The sequence below is a fragment of the Diachasma alloeum genome, unplaced genomic scaffold (assembly GCF_001412515.2).
Source record: "Diachasma alloeum isolate Michigan unplaced genomic scaffold, Dall2.0 Dall_scaffold_00208, whole genome shotgun sequence".
Classification (NCBI taxonomy): Eukaryota; Metazoa; Arthropoda; class Insecta; order Hymenoptera; family Braconidae; genus Diachasma; species Diachasma alloeum.
This window is the reverse complement of record NW_021680373.1, coordinates 346,038-369,625: the sequence shown is the minus strand read 5'-3', so window position 1 is coordinate 369,625 and position 23,588 is coordinate 346,038. Positions and strand designations below refer to the sequence as shown.

The 23,588-nt window shown below is 37.2% G+C and overlaps 1 protein-coding gene across 1 annotated transcript; it reads right to left on the bottom strand.

The window, feature by feature from the left end:
- Positions 1-1,241: 1,241 nt before the first annotated feature.
- LOC107036360 lies at positions 1,242-23,265 on the bottom strand. The gene is made up of 5 exons (XM_015254295.1): positions 22,905-23,265; positions 6,499-6,601; positions 4,501-6,260; positions 4,001-4,399; positions 1,242-3,908 (listed from the first exon to the last, which is right to left on the bottom strand). Exons 2-5 carry the CDS (start codon positions 6,587-6,589, stop codon positions 2,199-2,201), a joined length of 3,960 nt encoding a protein of 1,319 aa, XP_015109781.1. The 5' UTR covers positions 6,590-6,601; positions 22,905-23,265; the 3' UTR covers positions 1,242-2,198.
- Between the last annotated feature and the right edge of the window lie 323 nt (positions 23,266-23,588).

The window sequence follows — 23,588 nt, the reverse complement described above, 5'->3', positions numbered from 1 at the left end:
CATATGTTACCGACTGATGGTAACTAATATAGAAACATCTGATGGCTTCATAAAAAATGAAGAGGATTTTATATTCAATAAAAATCAGAAGACCGAAAGGTACATTAAACATGAATAATGAATTATATTTTCTCTCTACATGATAAGAAATGTCAATTAATAATACTTCATAACGTACTCGCATATTTGCCCCCGTTTCCATAATTAAATTGCATTCCATCACAGAATTGAATTTCCCATAAAACAACATTATCTAGTAAAAATAAATACCAAAATTCATAACATCATACATTCAGAGAAGCTACAACAATCGAAAGTACATCACCCATCGACGAATAATCTTGCCAGGCGACTGTGTTGACTAGAGCGTACATCGTAAATTCTATAATCCACATGAATAAAAAATATTAAAAATTACAAAAATAGACACTAATGTTCCTGACTTGGGTGAAAGCACAGAGTGTCGGGCGACAATGAAGGCTCACCTGTGATGCTCACGCTCCACTTTACGAGACATTTCGATTCAATCTCAAGCAATGACTCACATTTTATCACGAAATATAATCTCAGACTTCGCCCAGCTTCATTATCTCTATCAGAATCGCATTATCCATTTGTCGATTTCAAAACTCTCGTCGTGCTTTCAAATCCAATTTAGAAGCAGTCATCGTGGACATGGGAAACCGCAATTTTTGTATTTATTATTTTGAGAATACACATGTGGGACAGTCTCTGCAATCGAGTAATTGCAATGATTGACAGTTGACATTTCTCATTTTTAAAGCATCCGGGGTTTTGTGAGAACTTTCTATCCCGCTCACTTTTCAGTTATACTAGAGCACAATATTGAGAATTTTCCACTGAAATTTCCGATGTTTTGGGAATTTTTAACAAAATAACATGTTCGCTAAAATTGTAAGGAATTTTGTCATTGAAAATTCATAATTTCATGGAAAAATCGGTGGGAGCTGTGAATTTCAGTTTAATTATTTCACGAAAGTTGATGAAAAATCAGGAAAATTCAGAGAAATTTCTTCTTGAATTGCAGATTCCGATGAATTTTCATAAAATGCCTCAAAAAAGCCTGGAATTCCAGGAATTTCAAAAGAATTCCCCGAAAATTCAAGGGAATTTGGCAGCGAATATTCATTTTCACTTACAAATTCATGTAAATTATGCTATTTCCGTTTTCCTGCCGCAAAAAATTGGGATTTGAATTGAATTTTTAGACAAACTTGAAATTCCATTGACTTCTTCCCCTCAATTGCCTTCAAGATCTTTTTCCGAAAAATTCAGCCAAATTTTATTAACGATACACCATTAGTTGGAAAGTGAAAATATACTCATTGCCTTAAGATGATGAGTGTACAATACAATATTCATTACGGTATCTACATTTTCCTTAATGACCACATAGCTGCGCATTACTTGGTCATTCCAAGAAAAATACTTATTTCCTCAGTAGAAAATCAATAGTGAAGTCTCTCGTATATCCTATGCCTATACCTATTGACATCAGCGCCTTGTTTTCAAATTACAGATGTACATGACCTGAAAAATCAGGATTTATCTGGTTCCAAATTTCGATAATGTTTTTTAAATGGTGTACGCTCAAATGCATTTGACATTGAGCCTTGATATGGTACTTTAAATCGTTCTTCATGTTGATAAAATTATCGCCTCGATGGCTGCAGGCAACATTGCAACATTGTCGCTTAATATCGCTATAAACATCGCAATGTGTTACTGGCTACACCACTGAAAAATTCTAACGCACACACTTGAAAAGTCTATTATCACAATCAAATAGATTGTTTCCCATTGAATCCCTCATTTTCCATTCTACATTCCCCTGAAATTTCTAAGCAAATTACTCACTCGGTCATTAGCGAAATGGATAAGATGCAGAACAATAAAGAACTGAAGGCTAGAGCGAATTCTGTACCCTCCAATCAATCCCTAAATGTTCTTCTTATCATCGCAGCTACTATCCCACTTACTCATCCTCAAACAATAACTACCTCAAGAGGAGTTCCAGTCCTCAACGAGTCTCCCAACCCTCTCCATCATTTCACCTACCACTTCATACTCATTACGCTTTCACCATCGAGTGCTTGAGAATAAAGGCCCATAAATCGTGTCACCTCAGTTGAGTCCCACATTATTTCAGAATATCAAAAATTTTGTACTTGAATCCTTCAGAATACGGAGTCACTCTCAGTCTCCCTGACATCCCCCTCAACATATCTCTCCTGCATCTGCAATCCCCCATTCTGCCTAATTTTCATTTCACAAGGTTGCAGATTCACATACCGTGGAATGTCTTCAGGTTTAATATTAATCGGTGGAAATAGTCTCGAAGGCTCGCCAGAAAACAGCGGCATTGAGCCGTCGTGCACCGCAACCATAGGATCCACACTGTCATTAGAGTCGTGATGAATATCCAGAAGTGGAGTATTAGTCGGATCGGAGGATATGCGACTCGAGGAGTTTGACGCGGCCTCCTGTCTCTTGGATAGCGGCCAGGACAGCTGCAACGAGAACTTAGTGATGTTGTCGTGCAGGGGATAGTCAAGTTGCCTGGAGTTCTCTAACTGTACACTGGCAAGAGGTACGTCTAGGCAAGGGCACAAAGCTCTCGGGTTCGTGGCTAAGAAGTCCACGATTTCAGGAGCTGTCGGTCGCTTCGAATGATCAACAGCCCAACAGGACTTAATCAATCCTTCTAGGGTAAGCTTCACACCCTTCGGAACGCACAAAGAGTTCCCCGCTTTGACATGCACCAGCACTTCGTTGTTACTCATCCCCTGGAAAGGAAAACTCCCGAAGGTGATGATCTCGTAAAGGAGAACCCCATAGGACCAGACATCGGAGGCCGGTGTGAAGATGCCGAGCCCAAGGGACTCGGGTGCCATCCAGCGAACGGGCAGCATTCCCTTCCTGTTGAACTTATAGTAATCGTTCTCGTACATGGGTCGAGTCATGCCAAAGTCCCCGAGTTTGACGACGCGCTGAGCATTCACGAGGCAATTGCGAGAGGCTACATCCCTGTGAACGTACTTCAGCTGGGCCAAGTAGCTCAAAGCTCTCGCCACGTCCAGCGCCATCGCCGTCAGCCTTTTGTTCGATATCTCGTCGGAATCTTCGTAGTTCTGGTCGTTGACCAAATGCCTCCTGGCGAGTAGATAAGTCTTCAAATCGCCATAGAGCATGAACTCCATGACCGTCAGTACCGGCGCTGACTTGATGCAGACACCCAACAGTTTTATGATATTCTTGTGCTCAAATCGCTTCATCACTTCGACTTCGCTGAGGAAGTCCAGCTTCTCCTCGGTTGAGCTGCCTGATTTCAATGTCTTAACGGCAACCGCCAGCCATCCCTTCTCGGGGAAGAATGTCTCGCCACCGTACACTGTGCCAAAAGCACCTTCCCCGAGCTTACGATTAATCACCACCCGATCACGTGGGATTTCCCACTTGTCCAAACCGCAAGTTGTGTTCCGTGGATCGAGACCAAATGACTCCATCACCTTCTCGTGCTGGCGCACCTTCGCGTCGTATTTACGCTTCACTATTATGAAACCTGTTATGAGGAAGGCCATTAGGAAGCTCAGACCTATGATATTGGCGATTACTATGGCGACCTCGCAGGAGACGTCCAGGTGCTCGGCTATGCTTCCTAGCACACAGCGGGCCGGCGGCTCTGATCCGTCATCGGGGATGGAGTTTGATAGCCAGACGATTGCGGACATGTTGAGGGTCAAGTTGCCACCGATTACTTCGTTCTTCTCGAGGGATACTTCGGGGTAGAACGTGCCGATCGTTCGGGTTTTGTTGTCTATTCGTTGGAAGAATTTTACTGTGGTGAGGCGGGACGTACTGCCGTAGAATTTCACGTTTCCGGATACCTGTGGAGATGAAGACGTGGATTAGATTGAAACTTGCGATCAAATACCAAAAAATTGCACGCGGCTGTATCTTTATTGTCTGTTATATTTACCCCGTTAAAATCAGACTCAGCAATAATATCAGTCAATCGATTGACTGTCTTCTCCGAGTGAAGATCAAACACGTAGCTCTGATTCTCTTTGATAAGCCGATCCAATGCGTATGCATACATCCACACTGAGTCGTAAGCATAGCTGGCGTAAAGGGATGGCGCCTCGTTGTTCTTCCGGCATCTTTGTTCATACCTATCTCGCCAATCCCTCACTGTTAATCCTGTTTGCATGATGTCCTCGTCGGGCGCAAAGCGTGCATGGAAGATTGTAAAGTGGCCGTCGATAGCTACCAACATCTCTGCTGTCGTACAAGGGACATCTTCGTGGTTGTAAATGTTGTAATAGTCTGTGTCATACCAATTGGCTTCAAGCCAAAGAGGCAGAAACCATACGTAGCCCTGAGGGAATGCGGAACCAATCAGTAATTTAAAATAAAAAATTGATTTCAGATTAATTGCTTTCTTCCGAAGAAAGTGAGCAATTTGTAACAATACATTACCTTCGCCGGTAACATCTCCAATTTGTAAGCCTGACACATGACCTGCCTGGTCAATCTATCGTAAACATCGGCAATGATAATCCGTGCACGTTTGCTCTTGAAATCCTCCAGATACTGCGTTATCTGATATCGCTCCCACTCCCTCGGATACTTAATATTAGCGATAAAATCAATTTCATTATCTCTCAGCAAGTCCTGCATGTAAGCTAGGTACTCAGTGTACTTTTGCCCATCCTCAGAAAGTGCCGCAACACGTTTCCATCCGAAAGCCTTCAACAATTGCAAGTAAACATAACGATAGTCCATGTTACCACCAACTGTTCTGAAGAAGTACGGATACACGGAGCGATTGTTGCCGCTCCAGCCCTCAGCACCGTAGGTCACTATGATTGTTCTGTAATATTTGGACACACCCACAAGTGGCTCGACGGTTTCCGTACAAGCGGGACCAAGAATACCGACGAGCTTCTCGTAGGGATTGTACAGAATGAAATCGATGAATGATTTCATCACCGTTTCTGGTTTACACTCACCGTCGCTAGCGAGCAACATGATATCGTAATCCCGGAGAATTGTATTATCGGCGTTGATGGCTTCTTTGGCCATGTTCGCAGCTAGCAGAATGGACTTGGCTTTATAACCAATTCCAGACATCGGAAAAATCCCCCTGATGTAGAGTCTATTCTTGTCTGTACGATCTGGCATCCATTCTCTCAGTGTATAATTCAAATTATCCCGCAGCCAGCTGCAAGCCACATCGTCCTCTGTTCGGTTCGACATCATGTTGTATCGATCTATTAAGTCTTCGTACATGTGCGGCTGAAATCTAGCCCGACTGATCGCCTGCCAGGCTTGTTTGGCGATCAGCTCTAGCCTCGACCAAGCAAGCTTGACCAATCTATTCGTCTCGTAAGTGCAGCCAACACTAAGATCCTTGCTACCGCATCTTGGAAATTCTATGGCTACGAACTGACGCTCGTTGGGGATGACTTCGCTGGGGGTCCAGTGGAGCACGACCAGGGATTTCTTGCGGTTGTTGGGGTTCTTATTGGAGGCCTTGTATTCTTCCGTTAGAGATGTCGTCAGGTTTCGGAGGTTTGGACCGACCCAGATGACTTTGACGTACAGTTTCAGCTGGTCGATATGTTGCTTAACGACTTGCGTGATGTTCGTCTCGGATGTGAGGAGCAAGGCGCATGCCTGGCTCTTCTGCGACTCACAATAATGAGGGATGTACATGCCCTGTTTACAGAAGGACTCCTCGCAGTAGTATTCGCCAGTTGACGGATCAATTGCCGACTTTTGGATGCGTTGGAGGGTGCTGTCGTCAATGGAGAAGCGTTCCGCTGTTTTCTTCTCGGTGAATATCTTCCAGTTGTCACCGAAGTCACTCAATTCCTCGGGTACAAACCAACCAAATCTCCCAGGGGAGGTGATAGCTCCGCATTCCGTGACATCGAAGCGATTCAGAAGAGATGTGGCGTCATTCTGCGGCGGAATCCACACCTCCATGTTCACCATTGTCTCCGGGATGCGTCTGTCACCATTGGAATCGAAGCTCTCTGCCATCCTGATGAAGACTGTTATTGCGTCGAACTCGTCGTCCAGCTCTTTTAGGGTCACACCTGCGTACCCCAGGACTTCAATCAGGAATATTCTCATCACTCTTGTGGCTAGTCTCTGAGTTGTTCGGTGAGTCAACTCCAAGGGGATCAGCAGGGATTCGCCGTCGAGGTGGGCTACACGTTTTGGATTCACCTCTGTGGAGAAGATGGAGATAAAATTTATGTGATTAGTTTGAAATTTATAAGTTTATAAGTATTGAAAGAATCAAAATCCTGTATGTTTGACACATCCGAAAGGATCAGAAGTCTGATAAGGGTCACTAGAGAAATATATTATCCGAATGGCGAAATAACTGATGACAAAAGAACATCGTATTCATTTTTCTCAATTTTCTCAATTTGAACGAGACTTCATAATTCATTTAGATTGTACCTGGATAATCTTTGAGACACTGATTCGAACTCGTCGCCCGCAGGTTCCCCATGATAACCAACATAACGATGATCTTTCCATACCCCTCCATATTGACCTCCACCTGCAAGTAAAATCGATACACACCTACGTTAGTTGAATCAAAATAAGAGATAAAAACGGGAGGGAACGTTTCAATCTATGATTGCTGTGTATGTACCTGCTTATTACGGATTGATGCCCCCGGGGGAATGGGAATATTGAGTAGGCGCATAAACATGAACCGCTACATTGTTGGAAACGGATACGAATCTGAGGCCTTCATTGTTTTGAATTAATGAGAATTCAGTATTTTACATTCCTACCGATGGAAAAAATGTTTCTTCGCTCGATGCAACGGGATGTTGAGTGTTTTTCTATTATAATACAGTTATCATTGGATACTCGGGATTATTGATACTCGAATGAATTATCAATTCGTCACGTGAACCTCATAAATGTAATTTCGCCTGATCGCATTTGTGACATTCTCTCTTTATTCTTTTTACAATGGTAGATCAATGTTTTTGAATGTCAAAGAATTGGTGAAGTTATCGTGAAAAACATTGAATTTCTCACGATAAAATAATTCAAAAATCAGTACTTTATTTTCTTCCGAATGGAAAAAAATGTTTTCTGTCTTCTCGCGATACAGTTATCATACAGTTATCATTAGGTACTGGAGATTTTTAATACTCAAACGCATCATCAATTCGTCACATGATCCAGGTAAACGTAATTTCGCGTGATTGCACTTGTAGGAGATAATACGTTGGCAGTAGTATCATGCGGCATTCACAATGATAAACAGTGAAGCGTCGTGTGCGGTCGATTTGCGGAGGTATGCATATTCGTTTGAATTGGATTTAGCATGTCATTAAGAGCTGAGCGAAACACACGAGTGAAATTTTCTGCCAGTGCCTTCCTCGAGCGGAGAAGTCTTCAAATTACCACGCGAAATTAAGATTTTTAGTATTTTCTTTTCAAGTCTCGTTTATTCAACGGTTCAGAACACTTGTTTCTTATTTATCCATTCGTAAATCCACACTCATGTGAATTTATTGCACCTGATGTACCAGAGACGGCGATACGCGTCAGCGAAAAACAAAAGAATTCAAGAGAAAGGGAATTTCATTTTTTAATTTTTTTTATTTTTCAATTTTTGCATTGTTTCATAGTTTTATTCAATCACAGCCACTTGGATATCATTGAGAATCAGTCGTCATAGCTACTGAATATGCATTACCGCCTTTCTATCAGACTGTCACCTTGATAATGAATTTTTCTGAAATGCAAATAATTTTTTTCCTCCGATGATTAATCCGCCTTCCGCTTGCTAATGACTCTCCGCACGAGCTAATCACCAATTATTCGATGCACATGTGCGAGATGACTCAAGATTAATGCAATTAGTGCGGGCCCAGTCATTCAATCCAATTTCAACTTCCTCGTTTGTTTCCCCAGTGCTCTTAACGCTCCAGATATGGATCTGGTGAGTGGAGACAGACAAAACTTACGTTATACTTCACCCAGAAATTGCAAGAATGATTAATTCAACAGGAGGTGAATTGTCAGAGTTGAAAACAGTTCCACTTGTGACAATCATCAAATCCGCCGTGTCGTCATTGCATTGAGTATGTCTGGGAAACTTGTCGTCAAGAGTGATAAATTTTTTTTAGGTATTTTTTCAGTGAATTGTTAATGATGGCCTTCGATATGGCCTTCGAGGAGTTGTTAAATAATTAATTATTCAGTTGTGGAATTAAATAATGGCGAGAGTTCACTCGCGAAAGTTTTAACAATTTAAATAAATTCATGAACGAAAAAAATCGTGGAAAAATCCAGCAAATCAGCTGGAAAACTCTTGTGGATTTCTATTATTTCGTAGTTATTGACCTCTGCGGTCATTAGCTTATTCGAACATAATGAAATTTAAGTTTAAATGACAATCAAATTTTATCTTTTGGACATTCCAAATTTTATCACTTTCGAGTCAGCTGATGACCGCAGAGGTCAATGACTACGAATCGTTGGATTTCTACTGAATTTTCTATTAGTTTTTGTCTGCGAGTTCTTTTTCAATAGAAATGGTGAAACAAAAGCGGCATAATGCAATTATTCAATTGCAGAATTAATTTTGGAAAATTTTAAAATATCATGGAAAAACCAGACAAATTAGCTGGAAAATTCTGTTGGTTTGTTGTTGGTTTGTTGTTATTGGCTTCTGCGCCCATTAGCTTATTCGAAGATGATGAAATTTATGTTTAAATGGCTTGATCAATTTTTATCATTTGAACGTCCCAAATATCTTCGAATCAGCTAATGACCGCAGAGGCCAATGACTACAAAACAATCATCAGATTTCTATTGAACTTTTTTTAGTTTTTGGTCGATTCTATTTAAAAATTCTGCATTCTATTTGCGAGTTTTTTTTCTATAGAAATGTTGAAACAAAAACAAACTATTTTGTCACAACAGTTTAAAAATTACTTAAGAGATGAATAAGAAGTTTTGCAGGTGCTTCTAGAAATTTTGATAGATAATTGAAACAGGATTCTCAATTATAACTGCATTTGCGTGATCGATGGAATTATTCCATCGATTAAGTTTCATATTTTCCACATGTGACCACTTGCGTCTACTATTCATACTTGTTTACATTTTTTTGTTTTCAATACTTTAAATGTTCAATGAAAAAAAATATTCTATAACAAAAATCAATGGAATTCGATTTTTCTATAGAAATTCTTCAGTTCAAATTTTTTTTGGTATAATTTTCTTCTATGAGGAAAGAAAAATAGAGTGGAAAAAGCGTAGAAAATCCATGTTGAGGAATTCCGATAGAAAATGTCACGATAGAAAAAGCTGTATAGAAAGATGAAATTCTACAGATTTTTTCCCTAAAATACCTTCTACTGAAAATTTTCCGCAAAAAAAAATCGCAGTGAAACAGCGAAATTTTTTATTAGAATGGGCCAAAAACTAATAGAACTTTCCATCGAATTCGAAGAATTTGGTACTGATTTAGAATAAAAACGACCCATTGTACCCCAACATTTTAAAACAGTCTAAAATTACTCAAAAACCGAATAAAATGATTCGAATTTTAACACAAGAATCCACAAGAATTATCCGCAAGAATTTTAATAATAAAATAGTTTTTCACGTGCATTCCAGAAATTTCTACAGACAATTGAAACCCGAATTTCAATGATAATGGCATCTGCGTGTTGAAAGGAATTGTCCTATCGATTCAACATCATATTTTTTCACATGTCCCCAATTACGTCTATTATTCATATTTGTTTACGTTCCCTGATGTCGCATGTGGGCACATTATGAACTTCTTTCCTACGCAACTGGAGAATTCGCCATCCATAATTCACCGCCAACTTTCACCTCACCAATTGACAGATACTCAACATCGGATACAGCGACATTGACTCATAGACTGAGCCTCTCAATACGTTGCAATTACATGAGTATCCCGGACGGTCAATGTCAACTGAATTAATGAAAGTTTTACCGACGTAATCAGGGAACGTGCCCTCCTGTGGCTACTTGTGGGGGATATTTATACAGAGAATAAACTGATCCTTTTTCGTCCCACGGGGGAGGGTGTCTCAAGGTTGTCTCAGTATTGAACACATTCCAAGGGTGACGAGACGTTCCGGCGCCCTTGTGAGGATGCCAGGTACTCTATTGAATTTATTCAACTGTTATCATGTGAATACAGGGGGGGGATAATGCGATTTTCACGCGATTCTTCGAATTTTACTATTTTTAGACATACAATGGATTATTTATTCATCTCTGATTTTAAAAATAACACTGTTAGAAAAAAAGTGAATTTTAATGGACAATGGATTCTTGATTTTCAGAAGAGCGACATTGAACTCGATTCAGTGGGGAAAAAAATGAAAAAATATCCTGATTTTTTATTGGAAGTGAATGAAATTTATTTGCATCAAATAAATGGATACATTCAAATTTGAATTTCATTTTCGTTTGGGTTTTTATTTACATAAAATGAATCGTTTTTAAAACATAAAAAATTAATGACAATAAGAAAACTTTATTGAGAACAAATGAATTATTTATTTCATATTATTAGAGTATTTTGATATTATTCATTGTTCACAGCTGTTTTATTTTTCTCTAGCTTTTTGAGTAAATAAACTTAATATGGATTAAATGAATGAATTTATTCAGATATTATTTATTAAAATTCGAATTTGATTTTTATCCACATCAAATTAATAATTTTTCAAACAAACAAATGTTTTCTTCATCCAAATAAAAACTTCATCACGAACTAATGAATTATTCACTTTATGTAATAAAAAAATCCCACTGAAATGACTATAATAATTTAAATAGACTTCTATTCAACAATACAAATATCCACAACATAAAATTATCATAGTCAATGTCCCTCATCTATTCATTCCAAATCCTGCACATCCCCTTCCGATTGAATAATATTTCAACCCATCCCTCAATACATCACGTTATTCCCCCGGATAGACAAAACCAAGTCCACATGACCCCGGTGCCTTTACAAATGTTTCGACAGGTGTATAAACGTCGCCATATCTTGTGTACTCTCCAGCGCATGTTTTGTTTGTTTTCGGGAATTGAGGGAGAGACCGCCGCTTCTGGTGGCATCCAAAATTTATTTCTGTCCTTTCCGCCGTAGATACGCCCGTAGATACGGTGACGTCGGGTGTCGACGTTCTTCCCCCAATGTATCCAAAAAATTCCTAGTTCTCTTCATTTAACGGGCTCTGCTTGTGACGGAGTCACGTTGCTCCTTCCCTCCTCATTCTCATCATCAACTTGTCTAAATTCGTCAGAAAACACTGTCAATTATCTCAACATTATCCGGAAAATAATATTTCTCTGAATGAACGAAAATATGATGTTAACTCTTTTATCGTGTATACATTAGCATCTTTTTTTAAATGCTTTATCAGCATTCATTGACGTCTTTGGCATTCATTATTAGTGTTTCTGGTTATCAAACAGTTGGTCTAGGATTCATAATCGTCAAGACTTTTTATTCTCGATAAAAATTACTTTTTGTGTGTTGTCCCGTTGGTAGGAGAATAAAAAATTGCAGGCTCGTTAAGAATACTGAATTTCCATCAATAAAATGTTCTTCACGTACAGTATACAATTTTTGAACTGAATAAATTCTTATTCTCAGTGGGAAATATAGAATTTCCTTAGACGCTTGTGCATAATTTTTTTCATTCACTCTTGAAAGGACGAGCGAAAAATTTTTATAATTATTATTTACTAATGCGTAAGGATAGAATGACCTATTACACAGGGAGAGTAAATACATAAATTTTCTGACATTCATAATTAGTATTTTTAATTAATTTTAATTTTTAACGAAGTTTATTGCAAGAAAAATACACAAAAAAATAATTTTCTTACAATAGACCATCGCCCGAGGGCCTTCAGCCATTAGTATTTTTATTTATAATGAAATTGGTCGATTTTTTATGTGTTTTTGTATGAGAAGATCAATCAGCTTGAAATTCGCAGTGCAATTTGTGATTTTTGTGCAGAATAAATTATTTCTCTCAGTCCAAACATGTTTGTTTTCTAATGAAATATGGAATTTCTTTACCACTCGTGAATAATTTTCCATTCACGCTTGTTTAATCGTTACAGATTTATCTCTCAGCGAGAATGAATGAAAAGTTGGGGTTGAGATAATCCAGGGAGACGAGGCGTTAAAGTGGCACCATCACACTGTGACCCAGTGGTATTGCCAACGAGTGGAGTCAATTGCAGGCGTTATCAATCCAATAATTCTATCGTTGAGACTCTTATTAATTTCTTTTGACAAGTGTTTGTGACATTGTTGACTATTTCTGATTATTGAGTCCAAATGTCGATGGGCTCTCATTGAGATAATGCATTCAGAATTATTTATTGGCCATTTTTATTGGCGTGGGATAATAGGGGAATGAACAGAATTATAATCTGTCACTGAATGTAATTTACTTCCTCTGCATTGACATTGCGCATCGTTCGCGTCATACTCAGATAGTGAGTGACCTATCGGTTTAGTCGAGCGAAATGGCGCCAGTAATAATCGGAAAAATACGTTACGAGTGGATTAATATTCTGGAAGTGAGGAATTCGTTAAATACGCGATTTCGCCATGAAAAAAAATCAAAAACCGTAAAGGAGAGAAGAAAGTTTTGATTGTCAGGGTAAGGGGATATGTCACTAATTTTCACAATGACGAATGCCTAATAATTGGGGATAAATTCCTGATAATCAGTGACATGTCCCTGAAAATCAAAAAATTTTTTTCTCTGTGATTGTTCGTTGAGGATTTAATTCCGATGGATAGCGATTGACGCCCAAAATTGTATCGCAAATGTTTTCACGCCAAAATTTTAAAGTCAAATGTGCATTTACATCAAGAACTACTGATTTTACGAAGAAATTTCAAGAAACTTTTATTCTGTCGAGAACTGAATTTCCAAGAAATATATCTTTCAGTTCTTACACACCTATGCTTCATCGATGTAATTAAATCTTGAAAATCGATGAAAGTATAAATGCCTTCTGTTCCTCCCCCCTTCACTGAATTTAATTTCCAAAATATTCTCAGTCTCATAACGATTGGTTTCTTCATGAAAAAAACAACAAAATCATCGTTTATTGAGTATTTAATCAAGTTGGATAGCGACTGACGCAAAGAACTATATCTCAAATGTCTTCAACCCAACATTTTAAAGTCAAATGTGCATTTACGTCAAGAATTAGTGATTTTAGGAAGAAATTGCAAGAAACTTTTTTTCTGTCGAGAACTGACTTTCCAAAAAAATCATCTTCAAATATTTCTTCACCTATTTCCTATTTATTTATTTCTTTACCTATTTATTCTTCATCGACGCAATGAAATCATGAACAAAATATGAAGAAATAAATGCGTTCGGTTCCATTACGTCTCCCCACTTCACTGAATACAATTGCAGAAATATTCCCACTTTCATAATGAGTTGCATCAGAACCGACTATTTCCGGCAAATTAAAATCACACTAGAACTAGGCTGACGTATTGTATCAATGGGAATCCAGAGAATATCTCTTATCCACAAGAAATCAAATCCCGGGCTATCTGTTGACCTCAAAACAGCAGTATCCAGCAGTACGAAATACTGATAAGAAATCATCGAGCACTGTCAATTGACCTCAAGCCCACTCATTTTCAACGAACACTAGGTCGTAATGATATTCGTGATTGCACGCATGCCAGTGACAAACCAGCGCGTACGGAATGTAAAGGATCGATGTTATCAGTCAATGCGGAAAGGCTAATCAGGCGAGGGGAAACACCGCTAACTGACACGCGAGGGAGGAATGTTTTTTTCAACCAGATGACAAAATTTTCTGTTGTTGTATTATTCTATATTTCCCACTATTAAAAAAAAATTGATTTATTGGAATGTCCTGCTTTTTCGCATTTTCACAGAGAAATAAAGTTTATTTTTCCGTGATTTTCCTTTGAAATGTGAGAAAAAGTCGTAAATTTCAGTAATTTTCCGCATTATTGTACTTGAATCAACCAACATTCTCAATTATTTTTAGGAAATTGATTATTAAATTAAAAATATTAAGAATTTTCTTGTGTTTCAGTTGATAATTCAAAATTAAACTACTCATGATAGAAGTAAAACTGGAATTTATAATTCTATCTCAATACAAATCGTACCTTCTTTGTGATTAAAATATATCACCTGACACATTGACTCAATTAATGATGAATTAATTGATCCTGAACTCAATATTCATTAAAATTTTCTGTTTTTTAATTTTCGCAGAGACAAAAATTCAAATTGATAAAAATGTTGTTTATACATCAAACAATCAACTTGTAATTCTCATTCATTTTAGCGTGAACCTAGCATAATTAAATCTAAACTTTCATTAATTTTAAGGAAATTTGGATTCTTGAATTCCGAGCATTTGATTAAAAAACATTCTAATTCTAATTCTTCAATTGAACAGTTCTCATCAACTGCCGAGCATTCCCTCGACTTCAACAACTCGTCGAGATGAATAAACAGATCAATGCTCTCTCAATACTAATGCTTCATTCTGTCCATAAGTATCCATGTAGTTTTTATAGTGCAAAAAAACAGTAAAACACTAGCAGAAATAATAAATACAAAAGTAATGCAGAAAATCCTCGCGCAGGCCATTCGAAAAATTGAACGACTATTTCAATCTCAAAGCAATATTTATGAGATTTATGAAGTACAGGAGAGAATAAGAAGTTGACAGATTACAGACATTTTCTGTAACCAAAATGCCCAGTGTTTACTCTTGCATGGGGAGCTTGGTGCTAAAACCAAGCGCTTATTCCAGGCGTGATTTATGTCGCGAGTCTAGACGTGGGTGTACTTTCACTCAACTGGGTAACCGTGTACGAGCTACCCCATTATACTTGGGGTAATTGATCATCCCAGTGGGCAAAATAGAACAGTCGGTTTATCTCAACTGTATCCAATTTTTTGGAGATAACGTTCGGTCACAACAACGAGATTATCTCCGGCTAATTTGTATTTGCTGGGCGGTGAGGGGATTACGTGGATCGGGGACGGACAGGATGAATCGGGTCTGTCAGAGTTTCAATCCAGCGAAACGAATCACAGATCAGGGAGTTAATGAAGGAGATGTGATGGACGTACGCTTTTCTCTTCGGTGAAAAATCTGATATTTGATGTGCATAAAATGTTGGAGATGTTTATTTTCTTGATTCAAAATCAACTGATTTCATATTAATGTGAAAAAACGATTTTGGTAGATAATTTTAAGGGATTTCGGCTGAAGTTTCTATTAGCTTTTGACAAATTCTGAAAAATTCTTGAAAATTTTCACAGCTTTTCCGCGCGTGTTTTTCTTAATAGAAATGTTTAATGGAATTTATTCTACATAAAAAATCCATAGAATTCAATTTCTCTATGAAATTTTTTTATTCAGATATTTTTAATAGAAAAAATTTTTTTGTTCAAATTTTGGAACTTTTCTTCGCAGATTTTTTCTAATACAAATATTCAATGCAATTCATTCTATAGAAAAAAATCAATAGAATTCGCTAGGTTTTTCCCATTTCACATGATTCATATTTTTTTAGGTGTAATTTGAAAAAAACAATATTTTCTAAAAATATTCCAGTCATATCCTCACGACATTCTGAATTTTATTTGCGAGAAACTGTGGGCGTCGGAGGCATAGTCCGAAGTCGTACGAAAACACAGGATGAGCCTGAGCACATGACGAGTGTCAAAATGGAGAAAATGAGAATTAGTTCTGCTGCAGTGGAAATTATTCGTGTATTAACACTGGGGCATGTAATAATAGAGTCAAGCCGCTTGTAACATGATACATGCTATTTCAACTGATGTTTGTTAATGTCTTCTGCAAGGAGAAGAAAATTCCCTTCACATGGAGAGATAAATCTGTTAAAAATTACCCCTGAATTTTAGTATTCAGAAAAAAAATTATAGGACTATTTTTCTTTTTTCTAAAAGACTGGACGAGTTTGATGGCACATTGTTAGGACAAAATTCAGTAGTGAAGCGGTAAACCGAGTTAAGTCGATTTTGACTATTAGCCAGTTTTTGCTGAATATCTCGGAATCTAAGAGAGATAGCAAAACTTTTCTCATGACTTTTTTTATAACGCTCTATTGGCTCTGCAAAAAAGGTCATGACAAAAATCTTTCTATCTCTTTTAGATTCCGAGATATTCGTCAAAAACTAGCCAATAGTAAAAAACGACTTAACCCAGTTTACCGCTTCGCTACTGAATTGGAAACTGTAAATTTTGGAAACTGTAAATTTCAGTTCAATTATTCCCTAAAAATTCCTGGAAATCAGCAAAATTCAGGTTAATATATTTTCGAATTTCCAATTTATTGAAAATTCGCGTAAGTGGAAGAATTCTCGTTTTTTGCGACTCAAAAATCTAGCATTTCACAGAATTTCTAATTAAATTTAAAATTTCCATTTTTATCGCACAGCATTTTCAATAAAAATGTCCGATAAACTGTAATAATTCACGTAACAATTGATTACCCCCAACATTCCAATTTACCTTCAAGTATCTAAAACTGCAGTCACGGCCCTTCCGTCGTCGCCCGAATGTACGCCAAATAATTTCATTTCAAATTATCCGACTCCTTTTCAATTCACGGTACTGGGGACGCCCCTCGCCCCTATAATTATTATAATTCCTCCACGGATGAGAATCCCCAGTCCCAGCAATGCCACCACTCGCATCCTTCAACTCTCCGACTCCCCAAACAGGCAGAAGACACTCGCAACGCGGCTGAAGGGAAAGAGAACCCGTTATTCATACCACGAAGGATCATACCTATTTGGGTGAATTAAGGTCTGGCGCATTGTAACTGATTGGAGAAAGTACGGGATGAGGCGAATTTCAAACTCTGATTGCTCTGCGGGATAAGAAACGGGAGGTGTGGTTCCACCGACTCGTGGGGCTGCACATTAATTTCCCAGAGATGCATATTATTTTTTTCATTCGCGTTGGAATGTCCCTTACGATATTCAGAGATCATTTATGCGACTGCGGGGGAATTGCTGTGATTATTGCTGCGTTACCCTGCGTGAAACGACCACAATAAGCCCTAGACGGACGCGAGGTTAAAATTGTTGTGAGGCGAACGATGAGGAGAGAGTGAAGGGGGCGTATCGCGAAAGGGCGGCGATGCCAATGACCTGGATACCATCCGAGTTGTTCAAGGGTAGACTAGTATTATGTGGAATGCGATGGGAAGGCCAGGGCAATAAACGAGCTGTACCGAGACTGCAATTACTGTGGTTTTTCATGGGGTTCGCTATTTTTTTAATGGGTTTATTAACGGGGGAATGGGAAATAGTTCGCGGAAATCGAGGGAGATTGTCATATTGGTGGATTCTTACGCAACATTGGGGCTTTAAATGCAATTTTTTATTTTGGTTTAACGATGAGATATGAAAATTCGGTGCATTATTAAAAATTTTCTACTGAAGTTTTCGGTAAGTCTTGGAAATTTGTAAAATGAAATTTGTTCCACTGAAATTTCAAGCCATTTTGTCATTGAAAATTCATAATTTCAGGGGAAAATTCGGGGGAACTGTGAATTTCAGTTTAATTATTCTGGAAAAATTAATGAACAAGTAGGAAAATTTGGAGAAATCTCTCTATGAATTCGAGATTTCTCTAAATTTTCAGCGAATTTGGCAGTGAGTATCTATTCTTATTGGAAAATTCATGTAAATTGTGGAATTTCGGTATTCCTCCCGCTAAAAATTGGGACTTTACTTGAATTTTCGGAGAGACTTGAAATTCTATTGACTTTTTTTCCGTAAATAAAATTCAATGTCTTTTTCGGAAAATTCAGCCAAAATTTTTTAACAGCGTGAAACGGTTTTGACGCATTTTTTATTGTTTAGAGAAATAAAAAAATTCGTGATTAATATTTTTCATCAAATTTACACGTCCAGCAATAAGAAAAAATATTGAAAACCAAAATTGGTAATAAAAATAGCGATAACGTTCAGTACATTTTGATGTGTTTGGATGTTTTTTCAGAGCTTGGAGGAGTCAAAATATTCAAAAAAAGTCGCACATCTGATGATTCAATCAATATTGTCATTATTTTCTCCAACTTTTTTTGGGTTTCTTTCAAAATTTTTTCCTCCAAATGTTTATTTCTCCTTCGTCGCTCGCTTCAGCGCGAATTGATTATTTTTTTATCATTGAATTCAATGGTTATTTGCCTTATTACAAAATTAAACTGTTGAGACTCCGCAATTAATTATTAATTAGCACCGGATCAGTTGAGAGAATAACAATAATTGATGATTGAAGGACGGGACGAGATTAATATTTTTTCAATCAATGTTTTCAATTTTTTAATTCTGCACACGATTATTGTTTTAAAGAAACATCATTGATTGTAAAAACAATCTGGATCATCAAAATTTAGAGAAGTTTCCGGTATTATATGGAATTTTTGTTGAAACAATATTTTTTCGTCGTTGAATAAAAAATTTCTACATTAAAATTAATTTATATGCTACACCAATATTTATTATTCCACAAAAAATGTTAAATTTCCGCAGTATTCATCCCTGAATTCACGTCACATCTAAAATTTTCAATGAATCGACAAAAACCTACTTTTTCCCCAAAAATCCCAATAGAAAATTCTCAGTTTCATAAATAGTGATGAAGCCTCAATTCTACTCATCAAATATTCTATCGAAATCGTGAGTATCACAGTCGCATTTGCACAATCTGTGACTCATTGAGGTTAACAACCGAGGTAATAACACGTGCTCTTCTAACGGTCGTCTATCCCCACCCCGTCATCTCCTCAAACACTCAAAAATACGAGAGCAGTTCATTTTTAGATTATCATCCAGCAGATCTACGAGATCTCCACCGACAGGGTTGAGGTAGGCTATCGCCCCTATCATCCTCGCGTTTCGTGGCGCTTAAGTGAAAACTGGGGGAGATTAAAAACTCATCAAAATAAACGGAGGAATAAAATATCTCGGAGGTTGACATCAAGGTTGCGGTGGCTAATATGCCATCGGCGAAGTAATTCCGATTATTTCCACATCATTAGAACTCGTTTTTTCCCACCTCTTGCGCGTAGTATAAATGTCGTAAAAAAACAAATATATATGAATCGAAGATTTAATATTTCGTTTCGAGTGAAAATCGCAAAAATATTTTCAAATAATTGAGTTGAATGAATTTTCTAATCGATTTTATTCCGGAAAAGTAAATGAATTGCATAAAATAGTGTTAATAATTGTGAGAATTTCTAAATTTTAATGGCTAATAAGCACAATTAATTACAAAATTCTTAAATGATTTGATCTTAAATTCAATTCAAGATCATTACATTTTTCAATTACTATTAATTAAATCATTGTAGATTCCCGAAATTTACCCTCGACTGTTTGTTTGTTTCATACAAAAGGAAAAATATATCGACTGATAGAGAATTTCATCTAGAAATATCAGAAAATAAGTGATTTGAATGAAATTTCGAACAGATTTTATTCCGGAAAAATAAATAAATTGTGTAGAATAATGGTAATTGTAATGATTTCTCAATTCATTAAAAAAAATTAAACTCAATATGCAAAATTAATCCTGAGATTTGCAAATAATTTAATTTTAATTCAATTAAATTCAATTGAAAATCTCAGCATTGAAGAATGGCCCTGAGTAATTAACAATTACTCTCCCGCTTTTTACTTATGATCTTCTCTCATTACACTGGTCCTCAATTACCATCAATTATCACTAAAGGATTGATGATTGCTCGAAAATTCTGCCATCTCATCATTTTAATATTTAATCAATATTTATATTTTTTGAATAATTACTATAATCGTGCTGTAGTGATTGGATTTTATGGGATATCGATATAAAATTGTTGATTACATCAGTGACCCCATGCACGGGAAACCACACGTAAGAATCAACCCTTGCTGCGTATTCTACCCCTCATTTTGGAGTGCTCCCCTTTTCAATTTAGGGTGAAAAATAATCCACCGAATTGAATTGATTCTCACCGAAAAGGGTAAAACAACCGATTCCGAGGATAATTCAAACCCAAAAGATGAAAATAAATCAACTTAATCTCAATTGTACAATAAATTCAGGAGAATGATTCATTTGAATAAAATTAAAGTTTTTATTCACACTTAAATACATTTTTTATTCGTGGTTAAATTCACATCACATAAACCGTCCGTTGAATTCTCTTAAATAATGTATTTATAACGAACTAATTATTTGTTTCACATCACCAAAAAATTTTAATTGAAATAAAAATATAAGTTGAAAATAAAAAAGTTCAACGGAGGAATTTTTTTTTTATTCAAAATGCGTCTTGTCTCTGGGTGAACATCGAAAGCAAATGCAAATGCTTGAAAATCATCAGAATTCAGGCGCCTATTCAACTGAGAATTCAACTCAATGCAATATTTTTTGTGCATAACGAATATTCTTGAATTTTCAAGAAGAATTAGGAATTCAAAAATAATAAATAATTTTATATAAATTTAACTAATTTACTTGGTAATTAGTCATGAGAAATTACTCTCAATGTTGCGCACGCCAAGCCTGAATGAGGCATTACCTGTATCTCTCTTCTTATGTCAGCCCTCTTCTCCTTATCATATTGTCAGGGCCCCATCTGCGCGACTCCAAAGAGTCCAAATAAAAACCTGTTAAGTCACGGTCAAATACAACTAAAGTAAGAAAAACCGATGATTGATCTCAGTGATTATCCGGCCACGGAACATGAAAGGGAACGCCTGAATGACGGAACATGAAAGGAGAATAACAGGTGGAAGGAGAAGGGGGCAACAATGGAGTTAAAAATAGATATCTTCAATTTTTCCTTCCCCCAATTTTCGGATTTATTCATCACGCATTCGTCTCCTGAGACCGTTATTCGTCAATTACTCGCATGACTCAATTACTCATAATGGCACTGATAAAAAATTTATTCATAATTGCATTAATCGTGGAGAATGATAATTGTGTGAAGGTTGAAGTCGGTAAACAGTTATTATCGCTGTGCAAATAGCAATTGCCAGCAATACGTGCAATGTACCACATACACACACGCGATTCGAGAAAATTTTGGCACCAACTGTGTGTTTACTACTTCTACCATATCGCAGCGCCCCTTTAGGCTTTTAAAAAGGATAGGTCAACGTAACTTCAACTCCCGAATTTTCGGCAAATATCTCCGAATCCAAGGGAGCTAGCGAATTCATCATCTGAACATTCTTTGTAGCTTTCATTTCACTGCATAAAAAAGGTCCAGATGACAATTTCGCTATCTCGCTTCAATTCGGAGATATTCATAAAAAACTGAATTAATATTTGGAGTAAAATCACCATTTATGTATATTCTAGGAACGAAGAACAAGAATCTTTAATTTTTTATTCACCTAATTTTCTAGTTCATTCATTATTCAACTCTTTCCAAATCCGTTATTCATCCATCCCTCATATACCTCCATGATTCATAATAACATTGATGAAAAATGTATTCATAATTGCATTAATCGTTAGGAATGATAATTGTGTGAAGGTTGAAGTCGGTAAACAGTTATTATCGCTGTACAAATAGGAATTGCCAGCAATACGTTCAGTGTACCACATACACACACGCGATTCGAGAAAATTTTGGCACCAACTGTTTGTTTACTACTTCTACCATACCGCAGCGCCCCTTTAGGCTTTTAAAAAGGATAGGTCAACGTAACTTCAACTCCCGAATTTGCGGCAAATATCTCCGAATCCAAGGGAGCTAGCGAATTCATCATCTGAACATTCTTTGTAGCTTTCATTTCACTGCATAAAAAAGGTCCAGATGACAATTTCGCTATCTCGCTTCAATTCGGAGATATTCATAAAAAACTGAATTAATATTTGGAGTAAAATCACCATTTATGTATATTCTAGGAACGAAGAACAAGAATCTTTAATTTTTTATTCACCTAATTTTCTAGTTCATTCATTATTCAACTCTTTCCAAATCCGTTATTCATCCATCCCTCATATACCTCCATGATTCATAATAACATTGATGAAAAATGTATTCATAATTGCATTAATCGTTAGGAATGATAATTGTGTGAAGGTTGAAGTCGGTAAACAGTTATTATCGCTGTACAAATAGGAATTGCCAGCAATACGTTCAGTGTACCACATACACACACGCGATTCGAGAAAATTTTGGCACCAACTGTTTATTTACTACTTCTACCATATCGCAGCGCCCCTTTAGGCTTTTAAAAAGGATAGGTCAACGTAACTTCAACTCTCGAGATTTCGGCACATATCTCCGAATCCAAGGGAGCTAGCGAATTCATCATCTGAACATTTTTTGTAGCTTTCATTTCACTGGACAAAAAAGTTTCAGACGACAATGTCGCTATCTCGCTCCCCTCCAAAGGTATTCGACAAAAACTAAATGAATATTTCAAGTAAAATCAGCATTTACGCCTTTCAAGAGGCAATAAATACTTTCATAACTTCGTAACGTCACAGAACAACGTAAAATCCCAAAAAAATATTCATAGAATCTTCGCACGTATTCAGAATCAATAAAAGAGAGAACGTCATTAGCGATAAAAGCAGATACGCATCTACTGCGCGTCTGGTATTAATAAACAAAACTCAATGTTTCCCGGATCATACAGTTTGTACGCATCTACGTAATTTCAATGTCATCGTCGTCGGCAAACGGTAGAATCGTCTTGTTTTCTCGTGAACACCACGCCACAGTATCAGCTGATTCCACTTACCTCATGACCCAGTGTTGAAAGCAGTCCAAGTTTCGCGCTCAATCTCCCTGTTCTGCACTTGTTATTCGTGATCTATTCGGAGCAGCGACTTACACCGAATCAATTTATCAAAAATATTTCCTCCCCGCGATTCCATTATTCAATGTCATCAGCGCACACCAAAGGTTGCCCGAAATTTCGATTAAATTTTGTTGACGAAAATTGTTATTCCACTTTGTAGATTAATCACTCGCTGTTTGTCCTCTTCGATTCGAATCAACACTTTTGCCGGAGGTCTCGCGCAAATTAAGTCAATTTCTCAAATAAATTTGACAGTTACGTTCTTGCGTTTCAAGTGAGGCGGAGACACGCTGTGCGCACGACAGCTAGCGCTCGACTGACAACAACCCGGCGGAGTCGGATTGATGAAACCCGGGAGTGCAATGTGAGAGGCTCGCCGACAAGTGCGATAGCCAGAGGGGGCAGAGCTGTGATCAATCCCGACTGTTTTCGTCGTTTCTGTGTGTTTTGTCGGCTCATTATACACTCAGGTTTTTTACGAGTGAAACACCTGACGCTACAGACTATCTCGTTCATGCGTTATCGTACGGCGCTTCGATAACTGAGAAATTAGCTGAGCTGATTCAATGACTTTTATCGATTTTTCTTGCAATTTTTTGCAAGTTTTCGCCTTTTTTTCAAACG

Excerpts from the sequence above, each read along its gene's own strand:
- LOC107036360 (XM_015254295.1), bottom strand. The coding sequence starts at position 6,589 with ATGGAGGGGTATGGAAAGATCATCGTTATGTTGGTTATCATGGGGAAC. Across the intron at positions 6,261-6,498 it reads GTGTCTCAAAGATTATCCAG|AGGTGAATCCAAAACGTGTA; the intron begins GTACAATCTAAA and ends TCTTCTCCACAG. Across the intron at positions 3,909-4,000 it reads CTGAGTCTGATTTTAACGGG|GTATCCGGAAACGTGAAATT; the intron begins GTAAATATAACA and ends TCATCTCCACAG.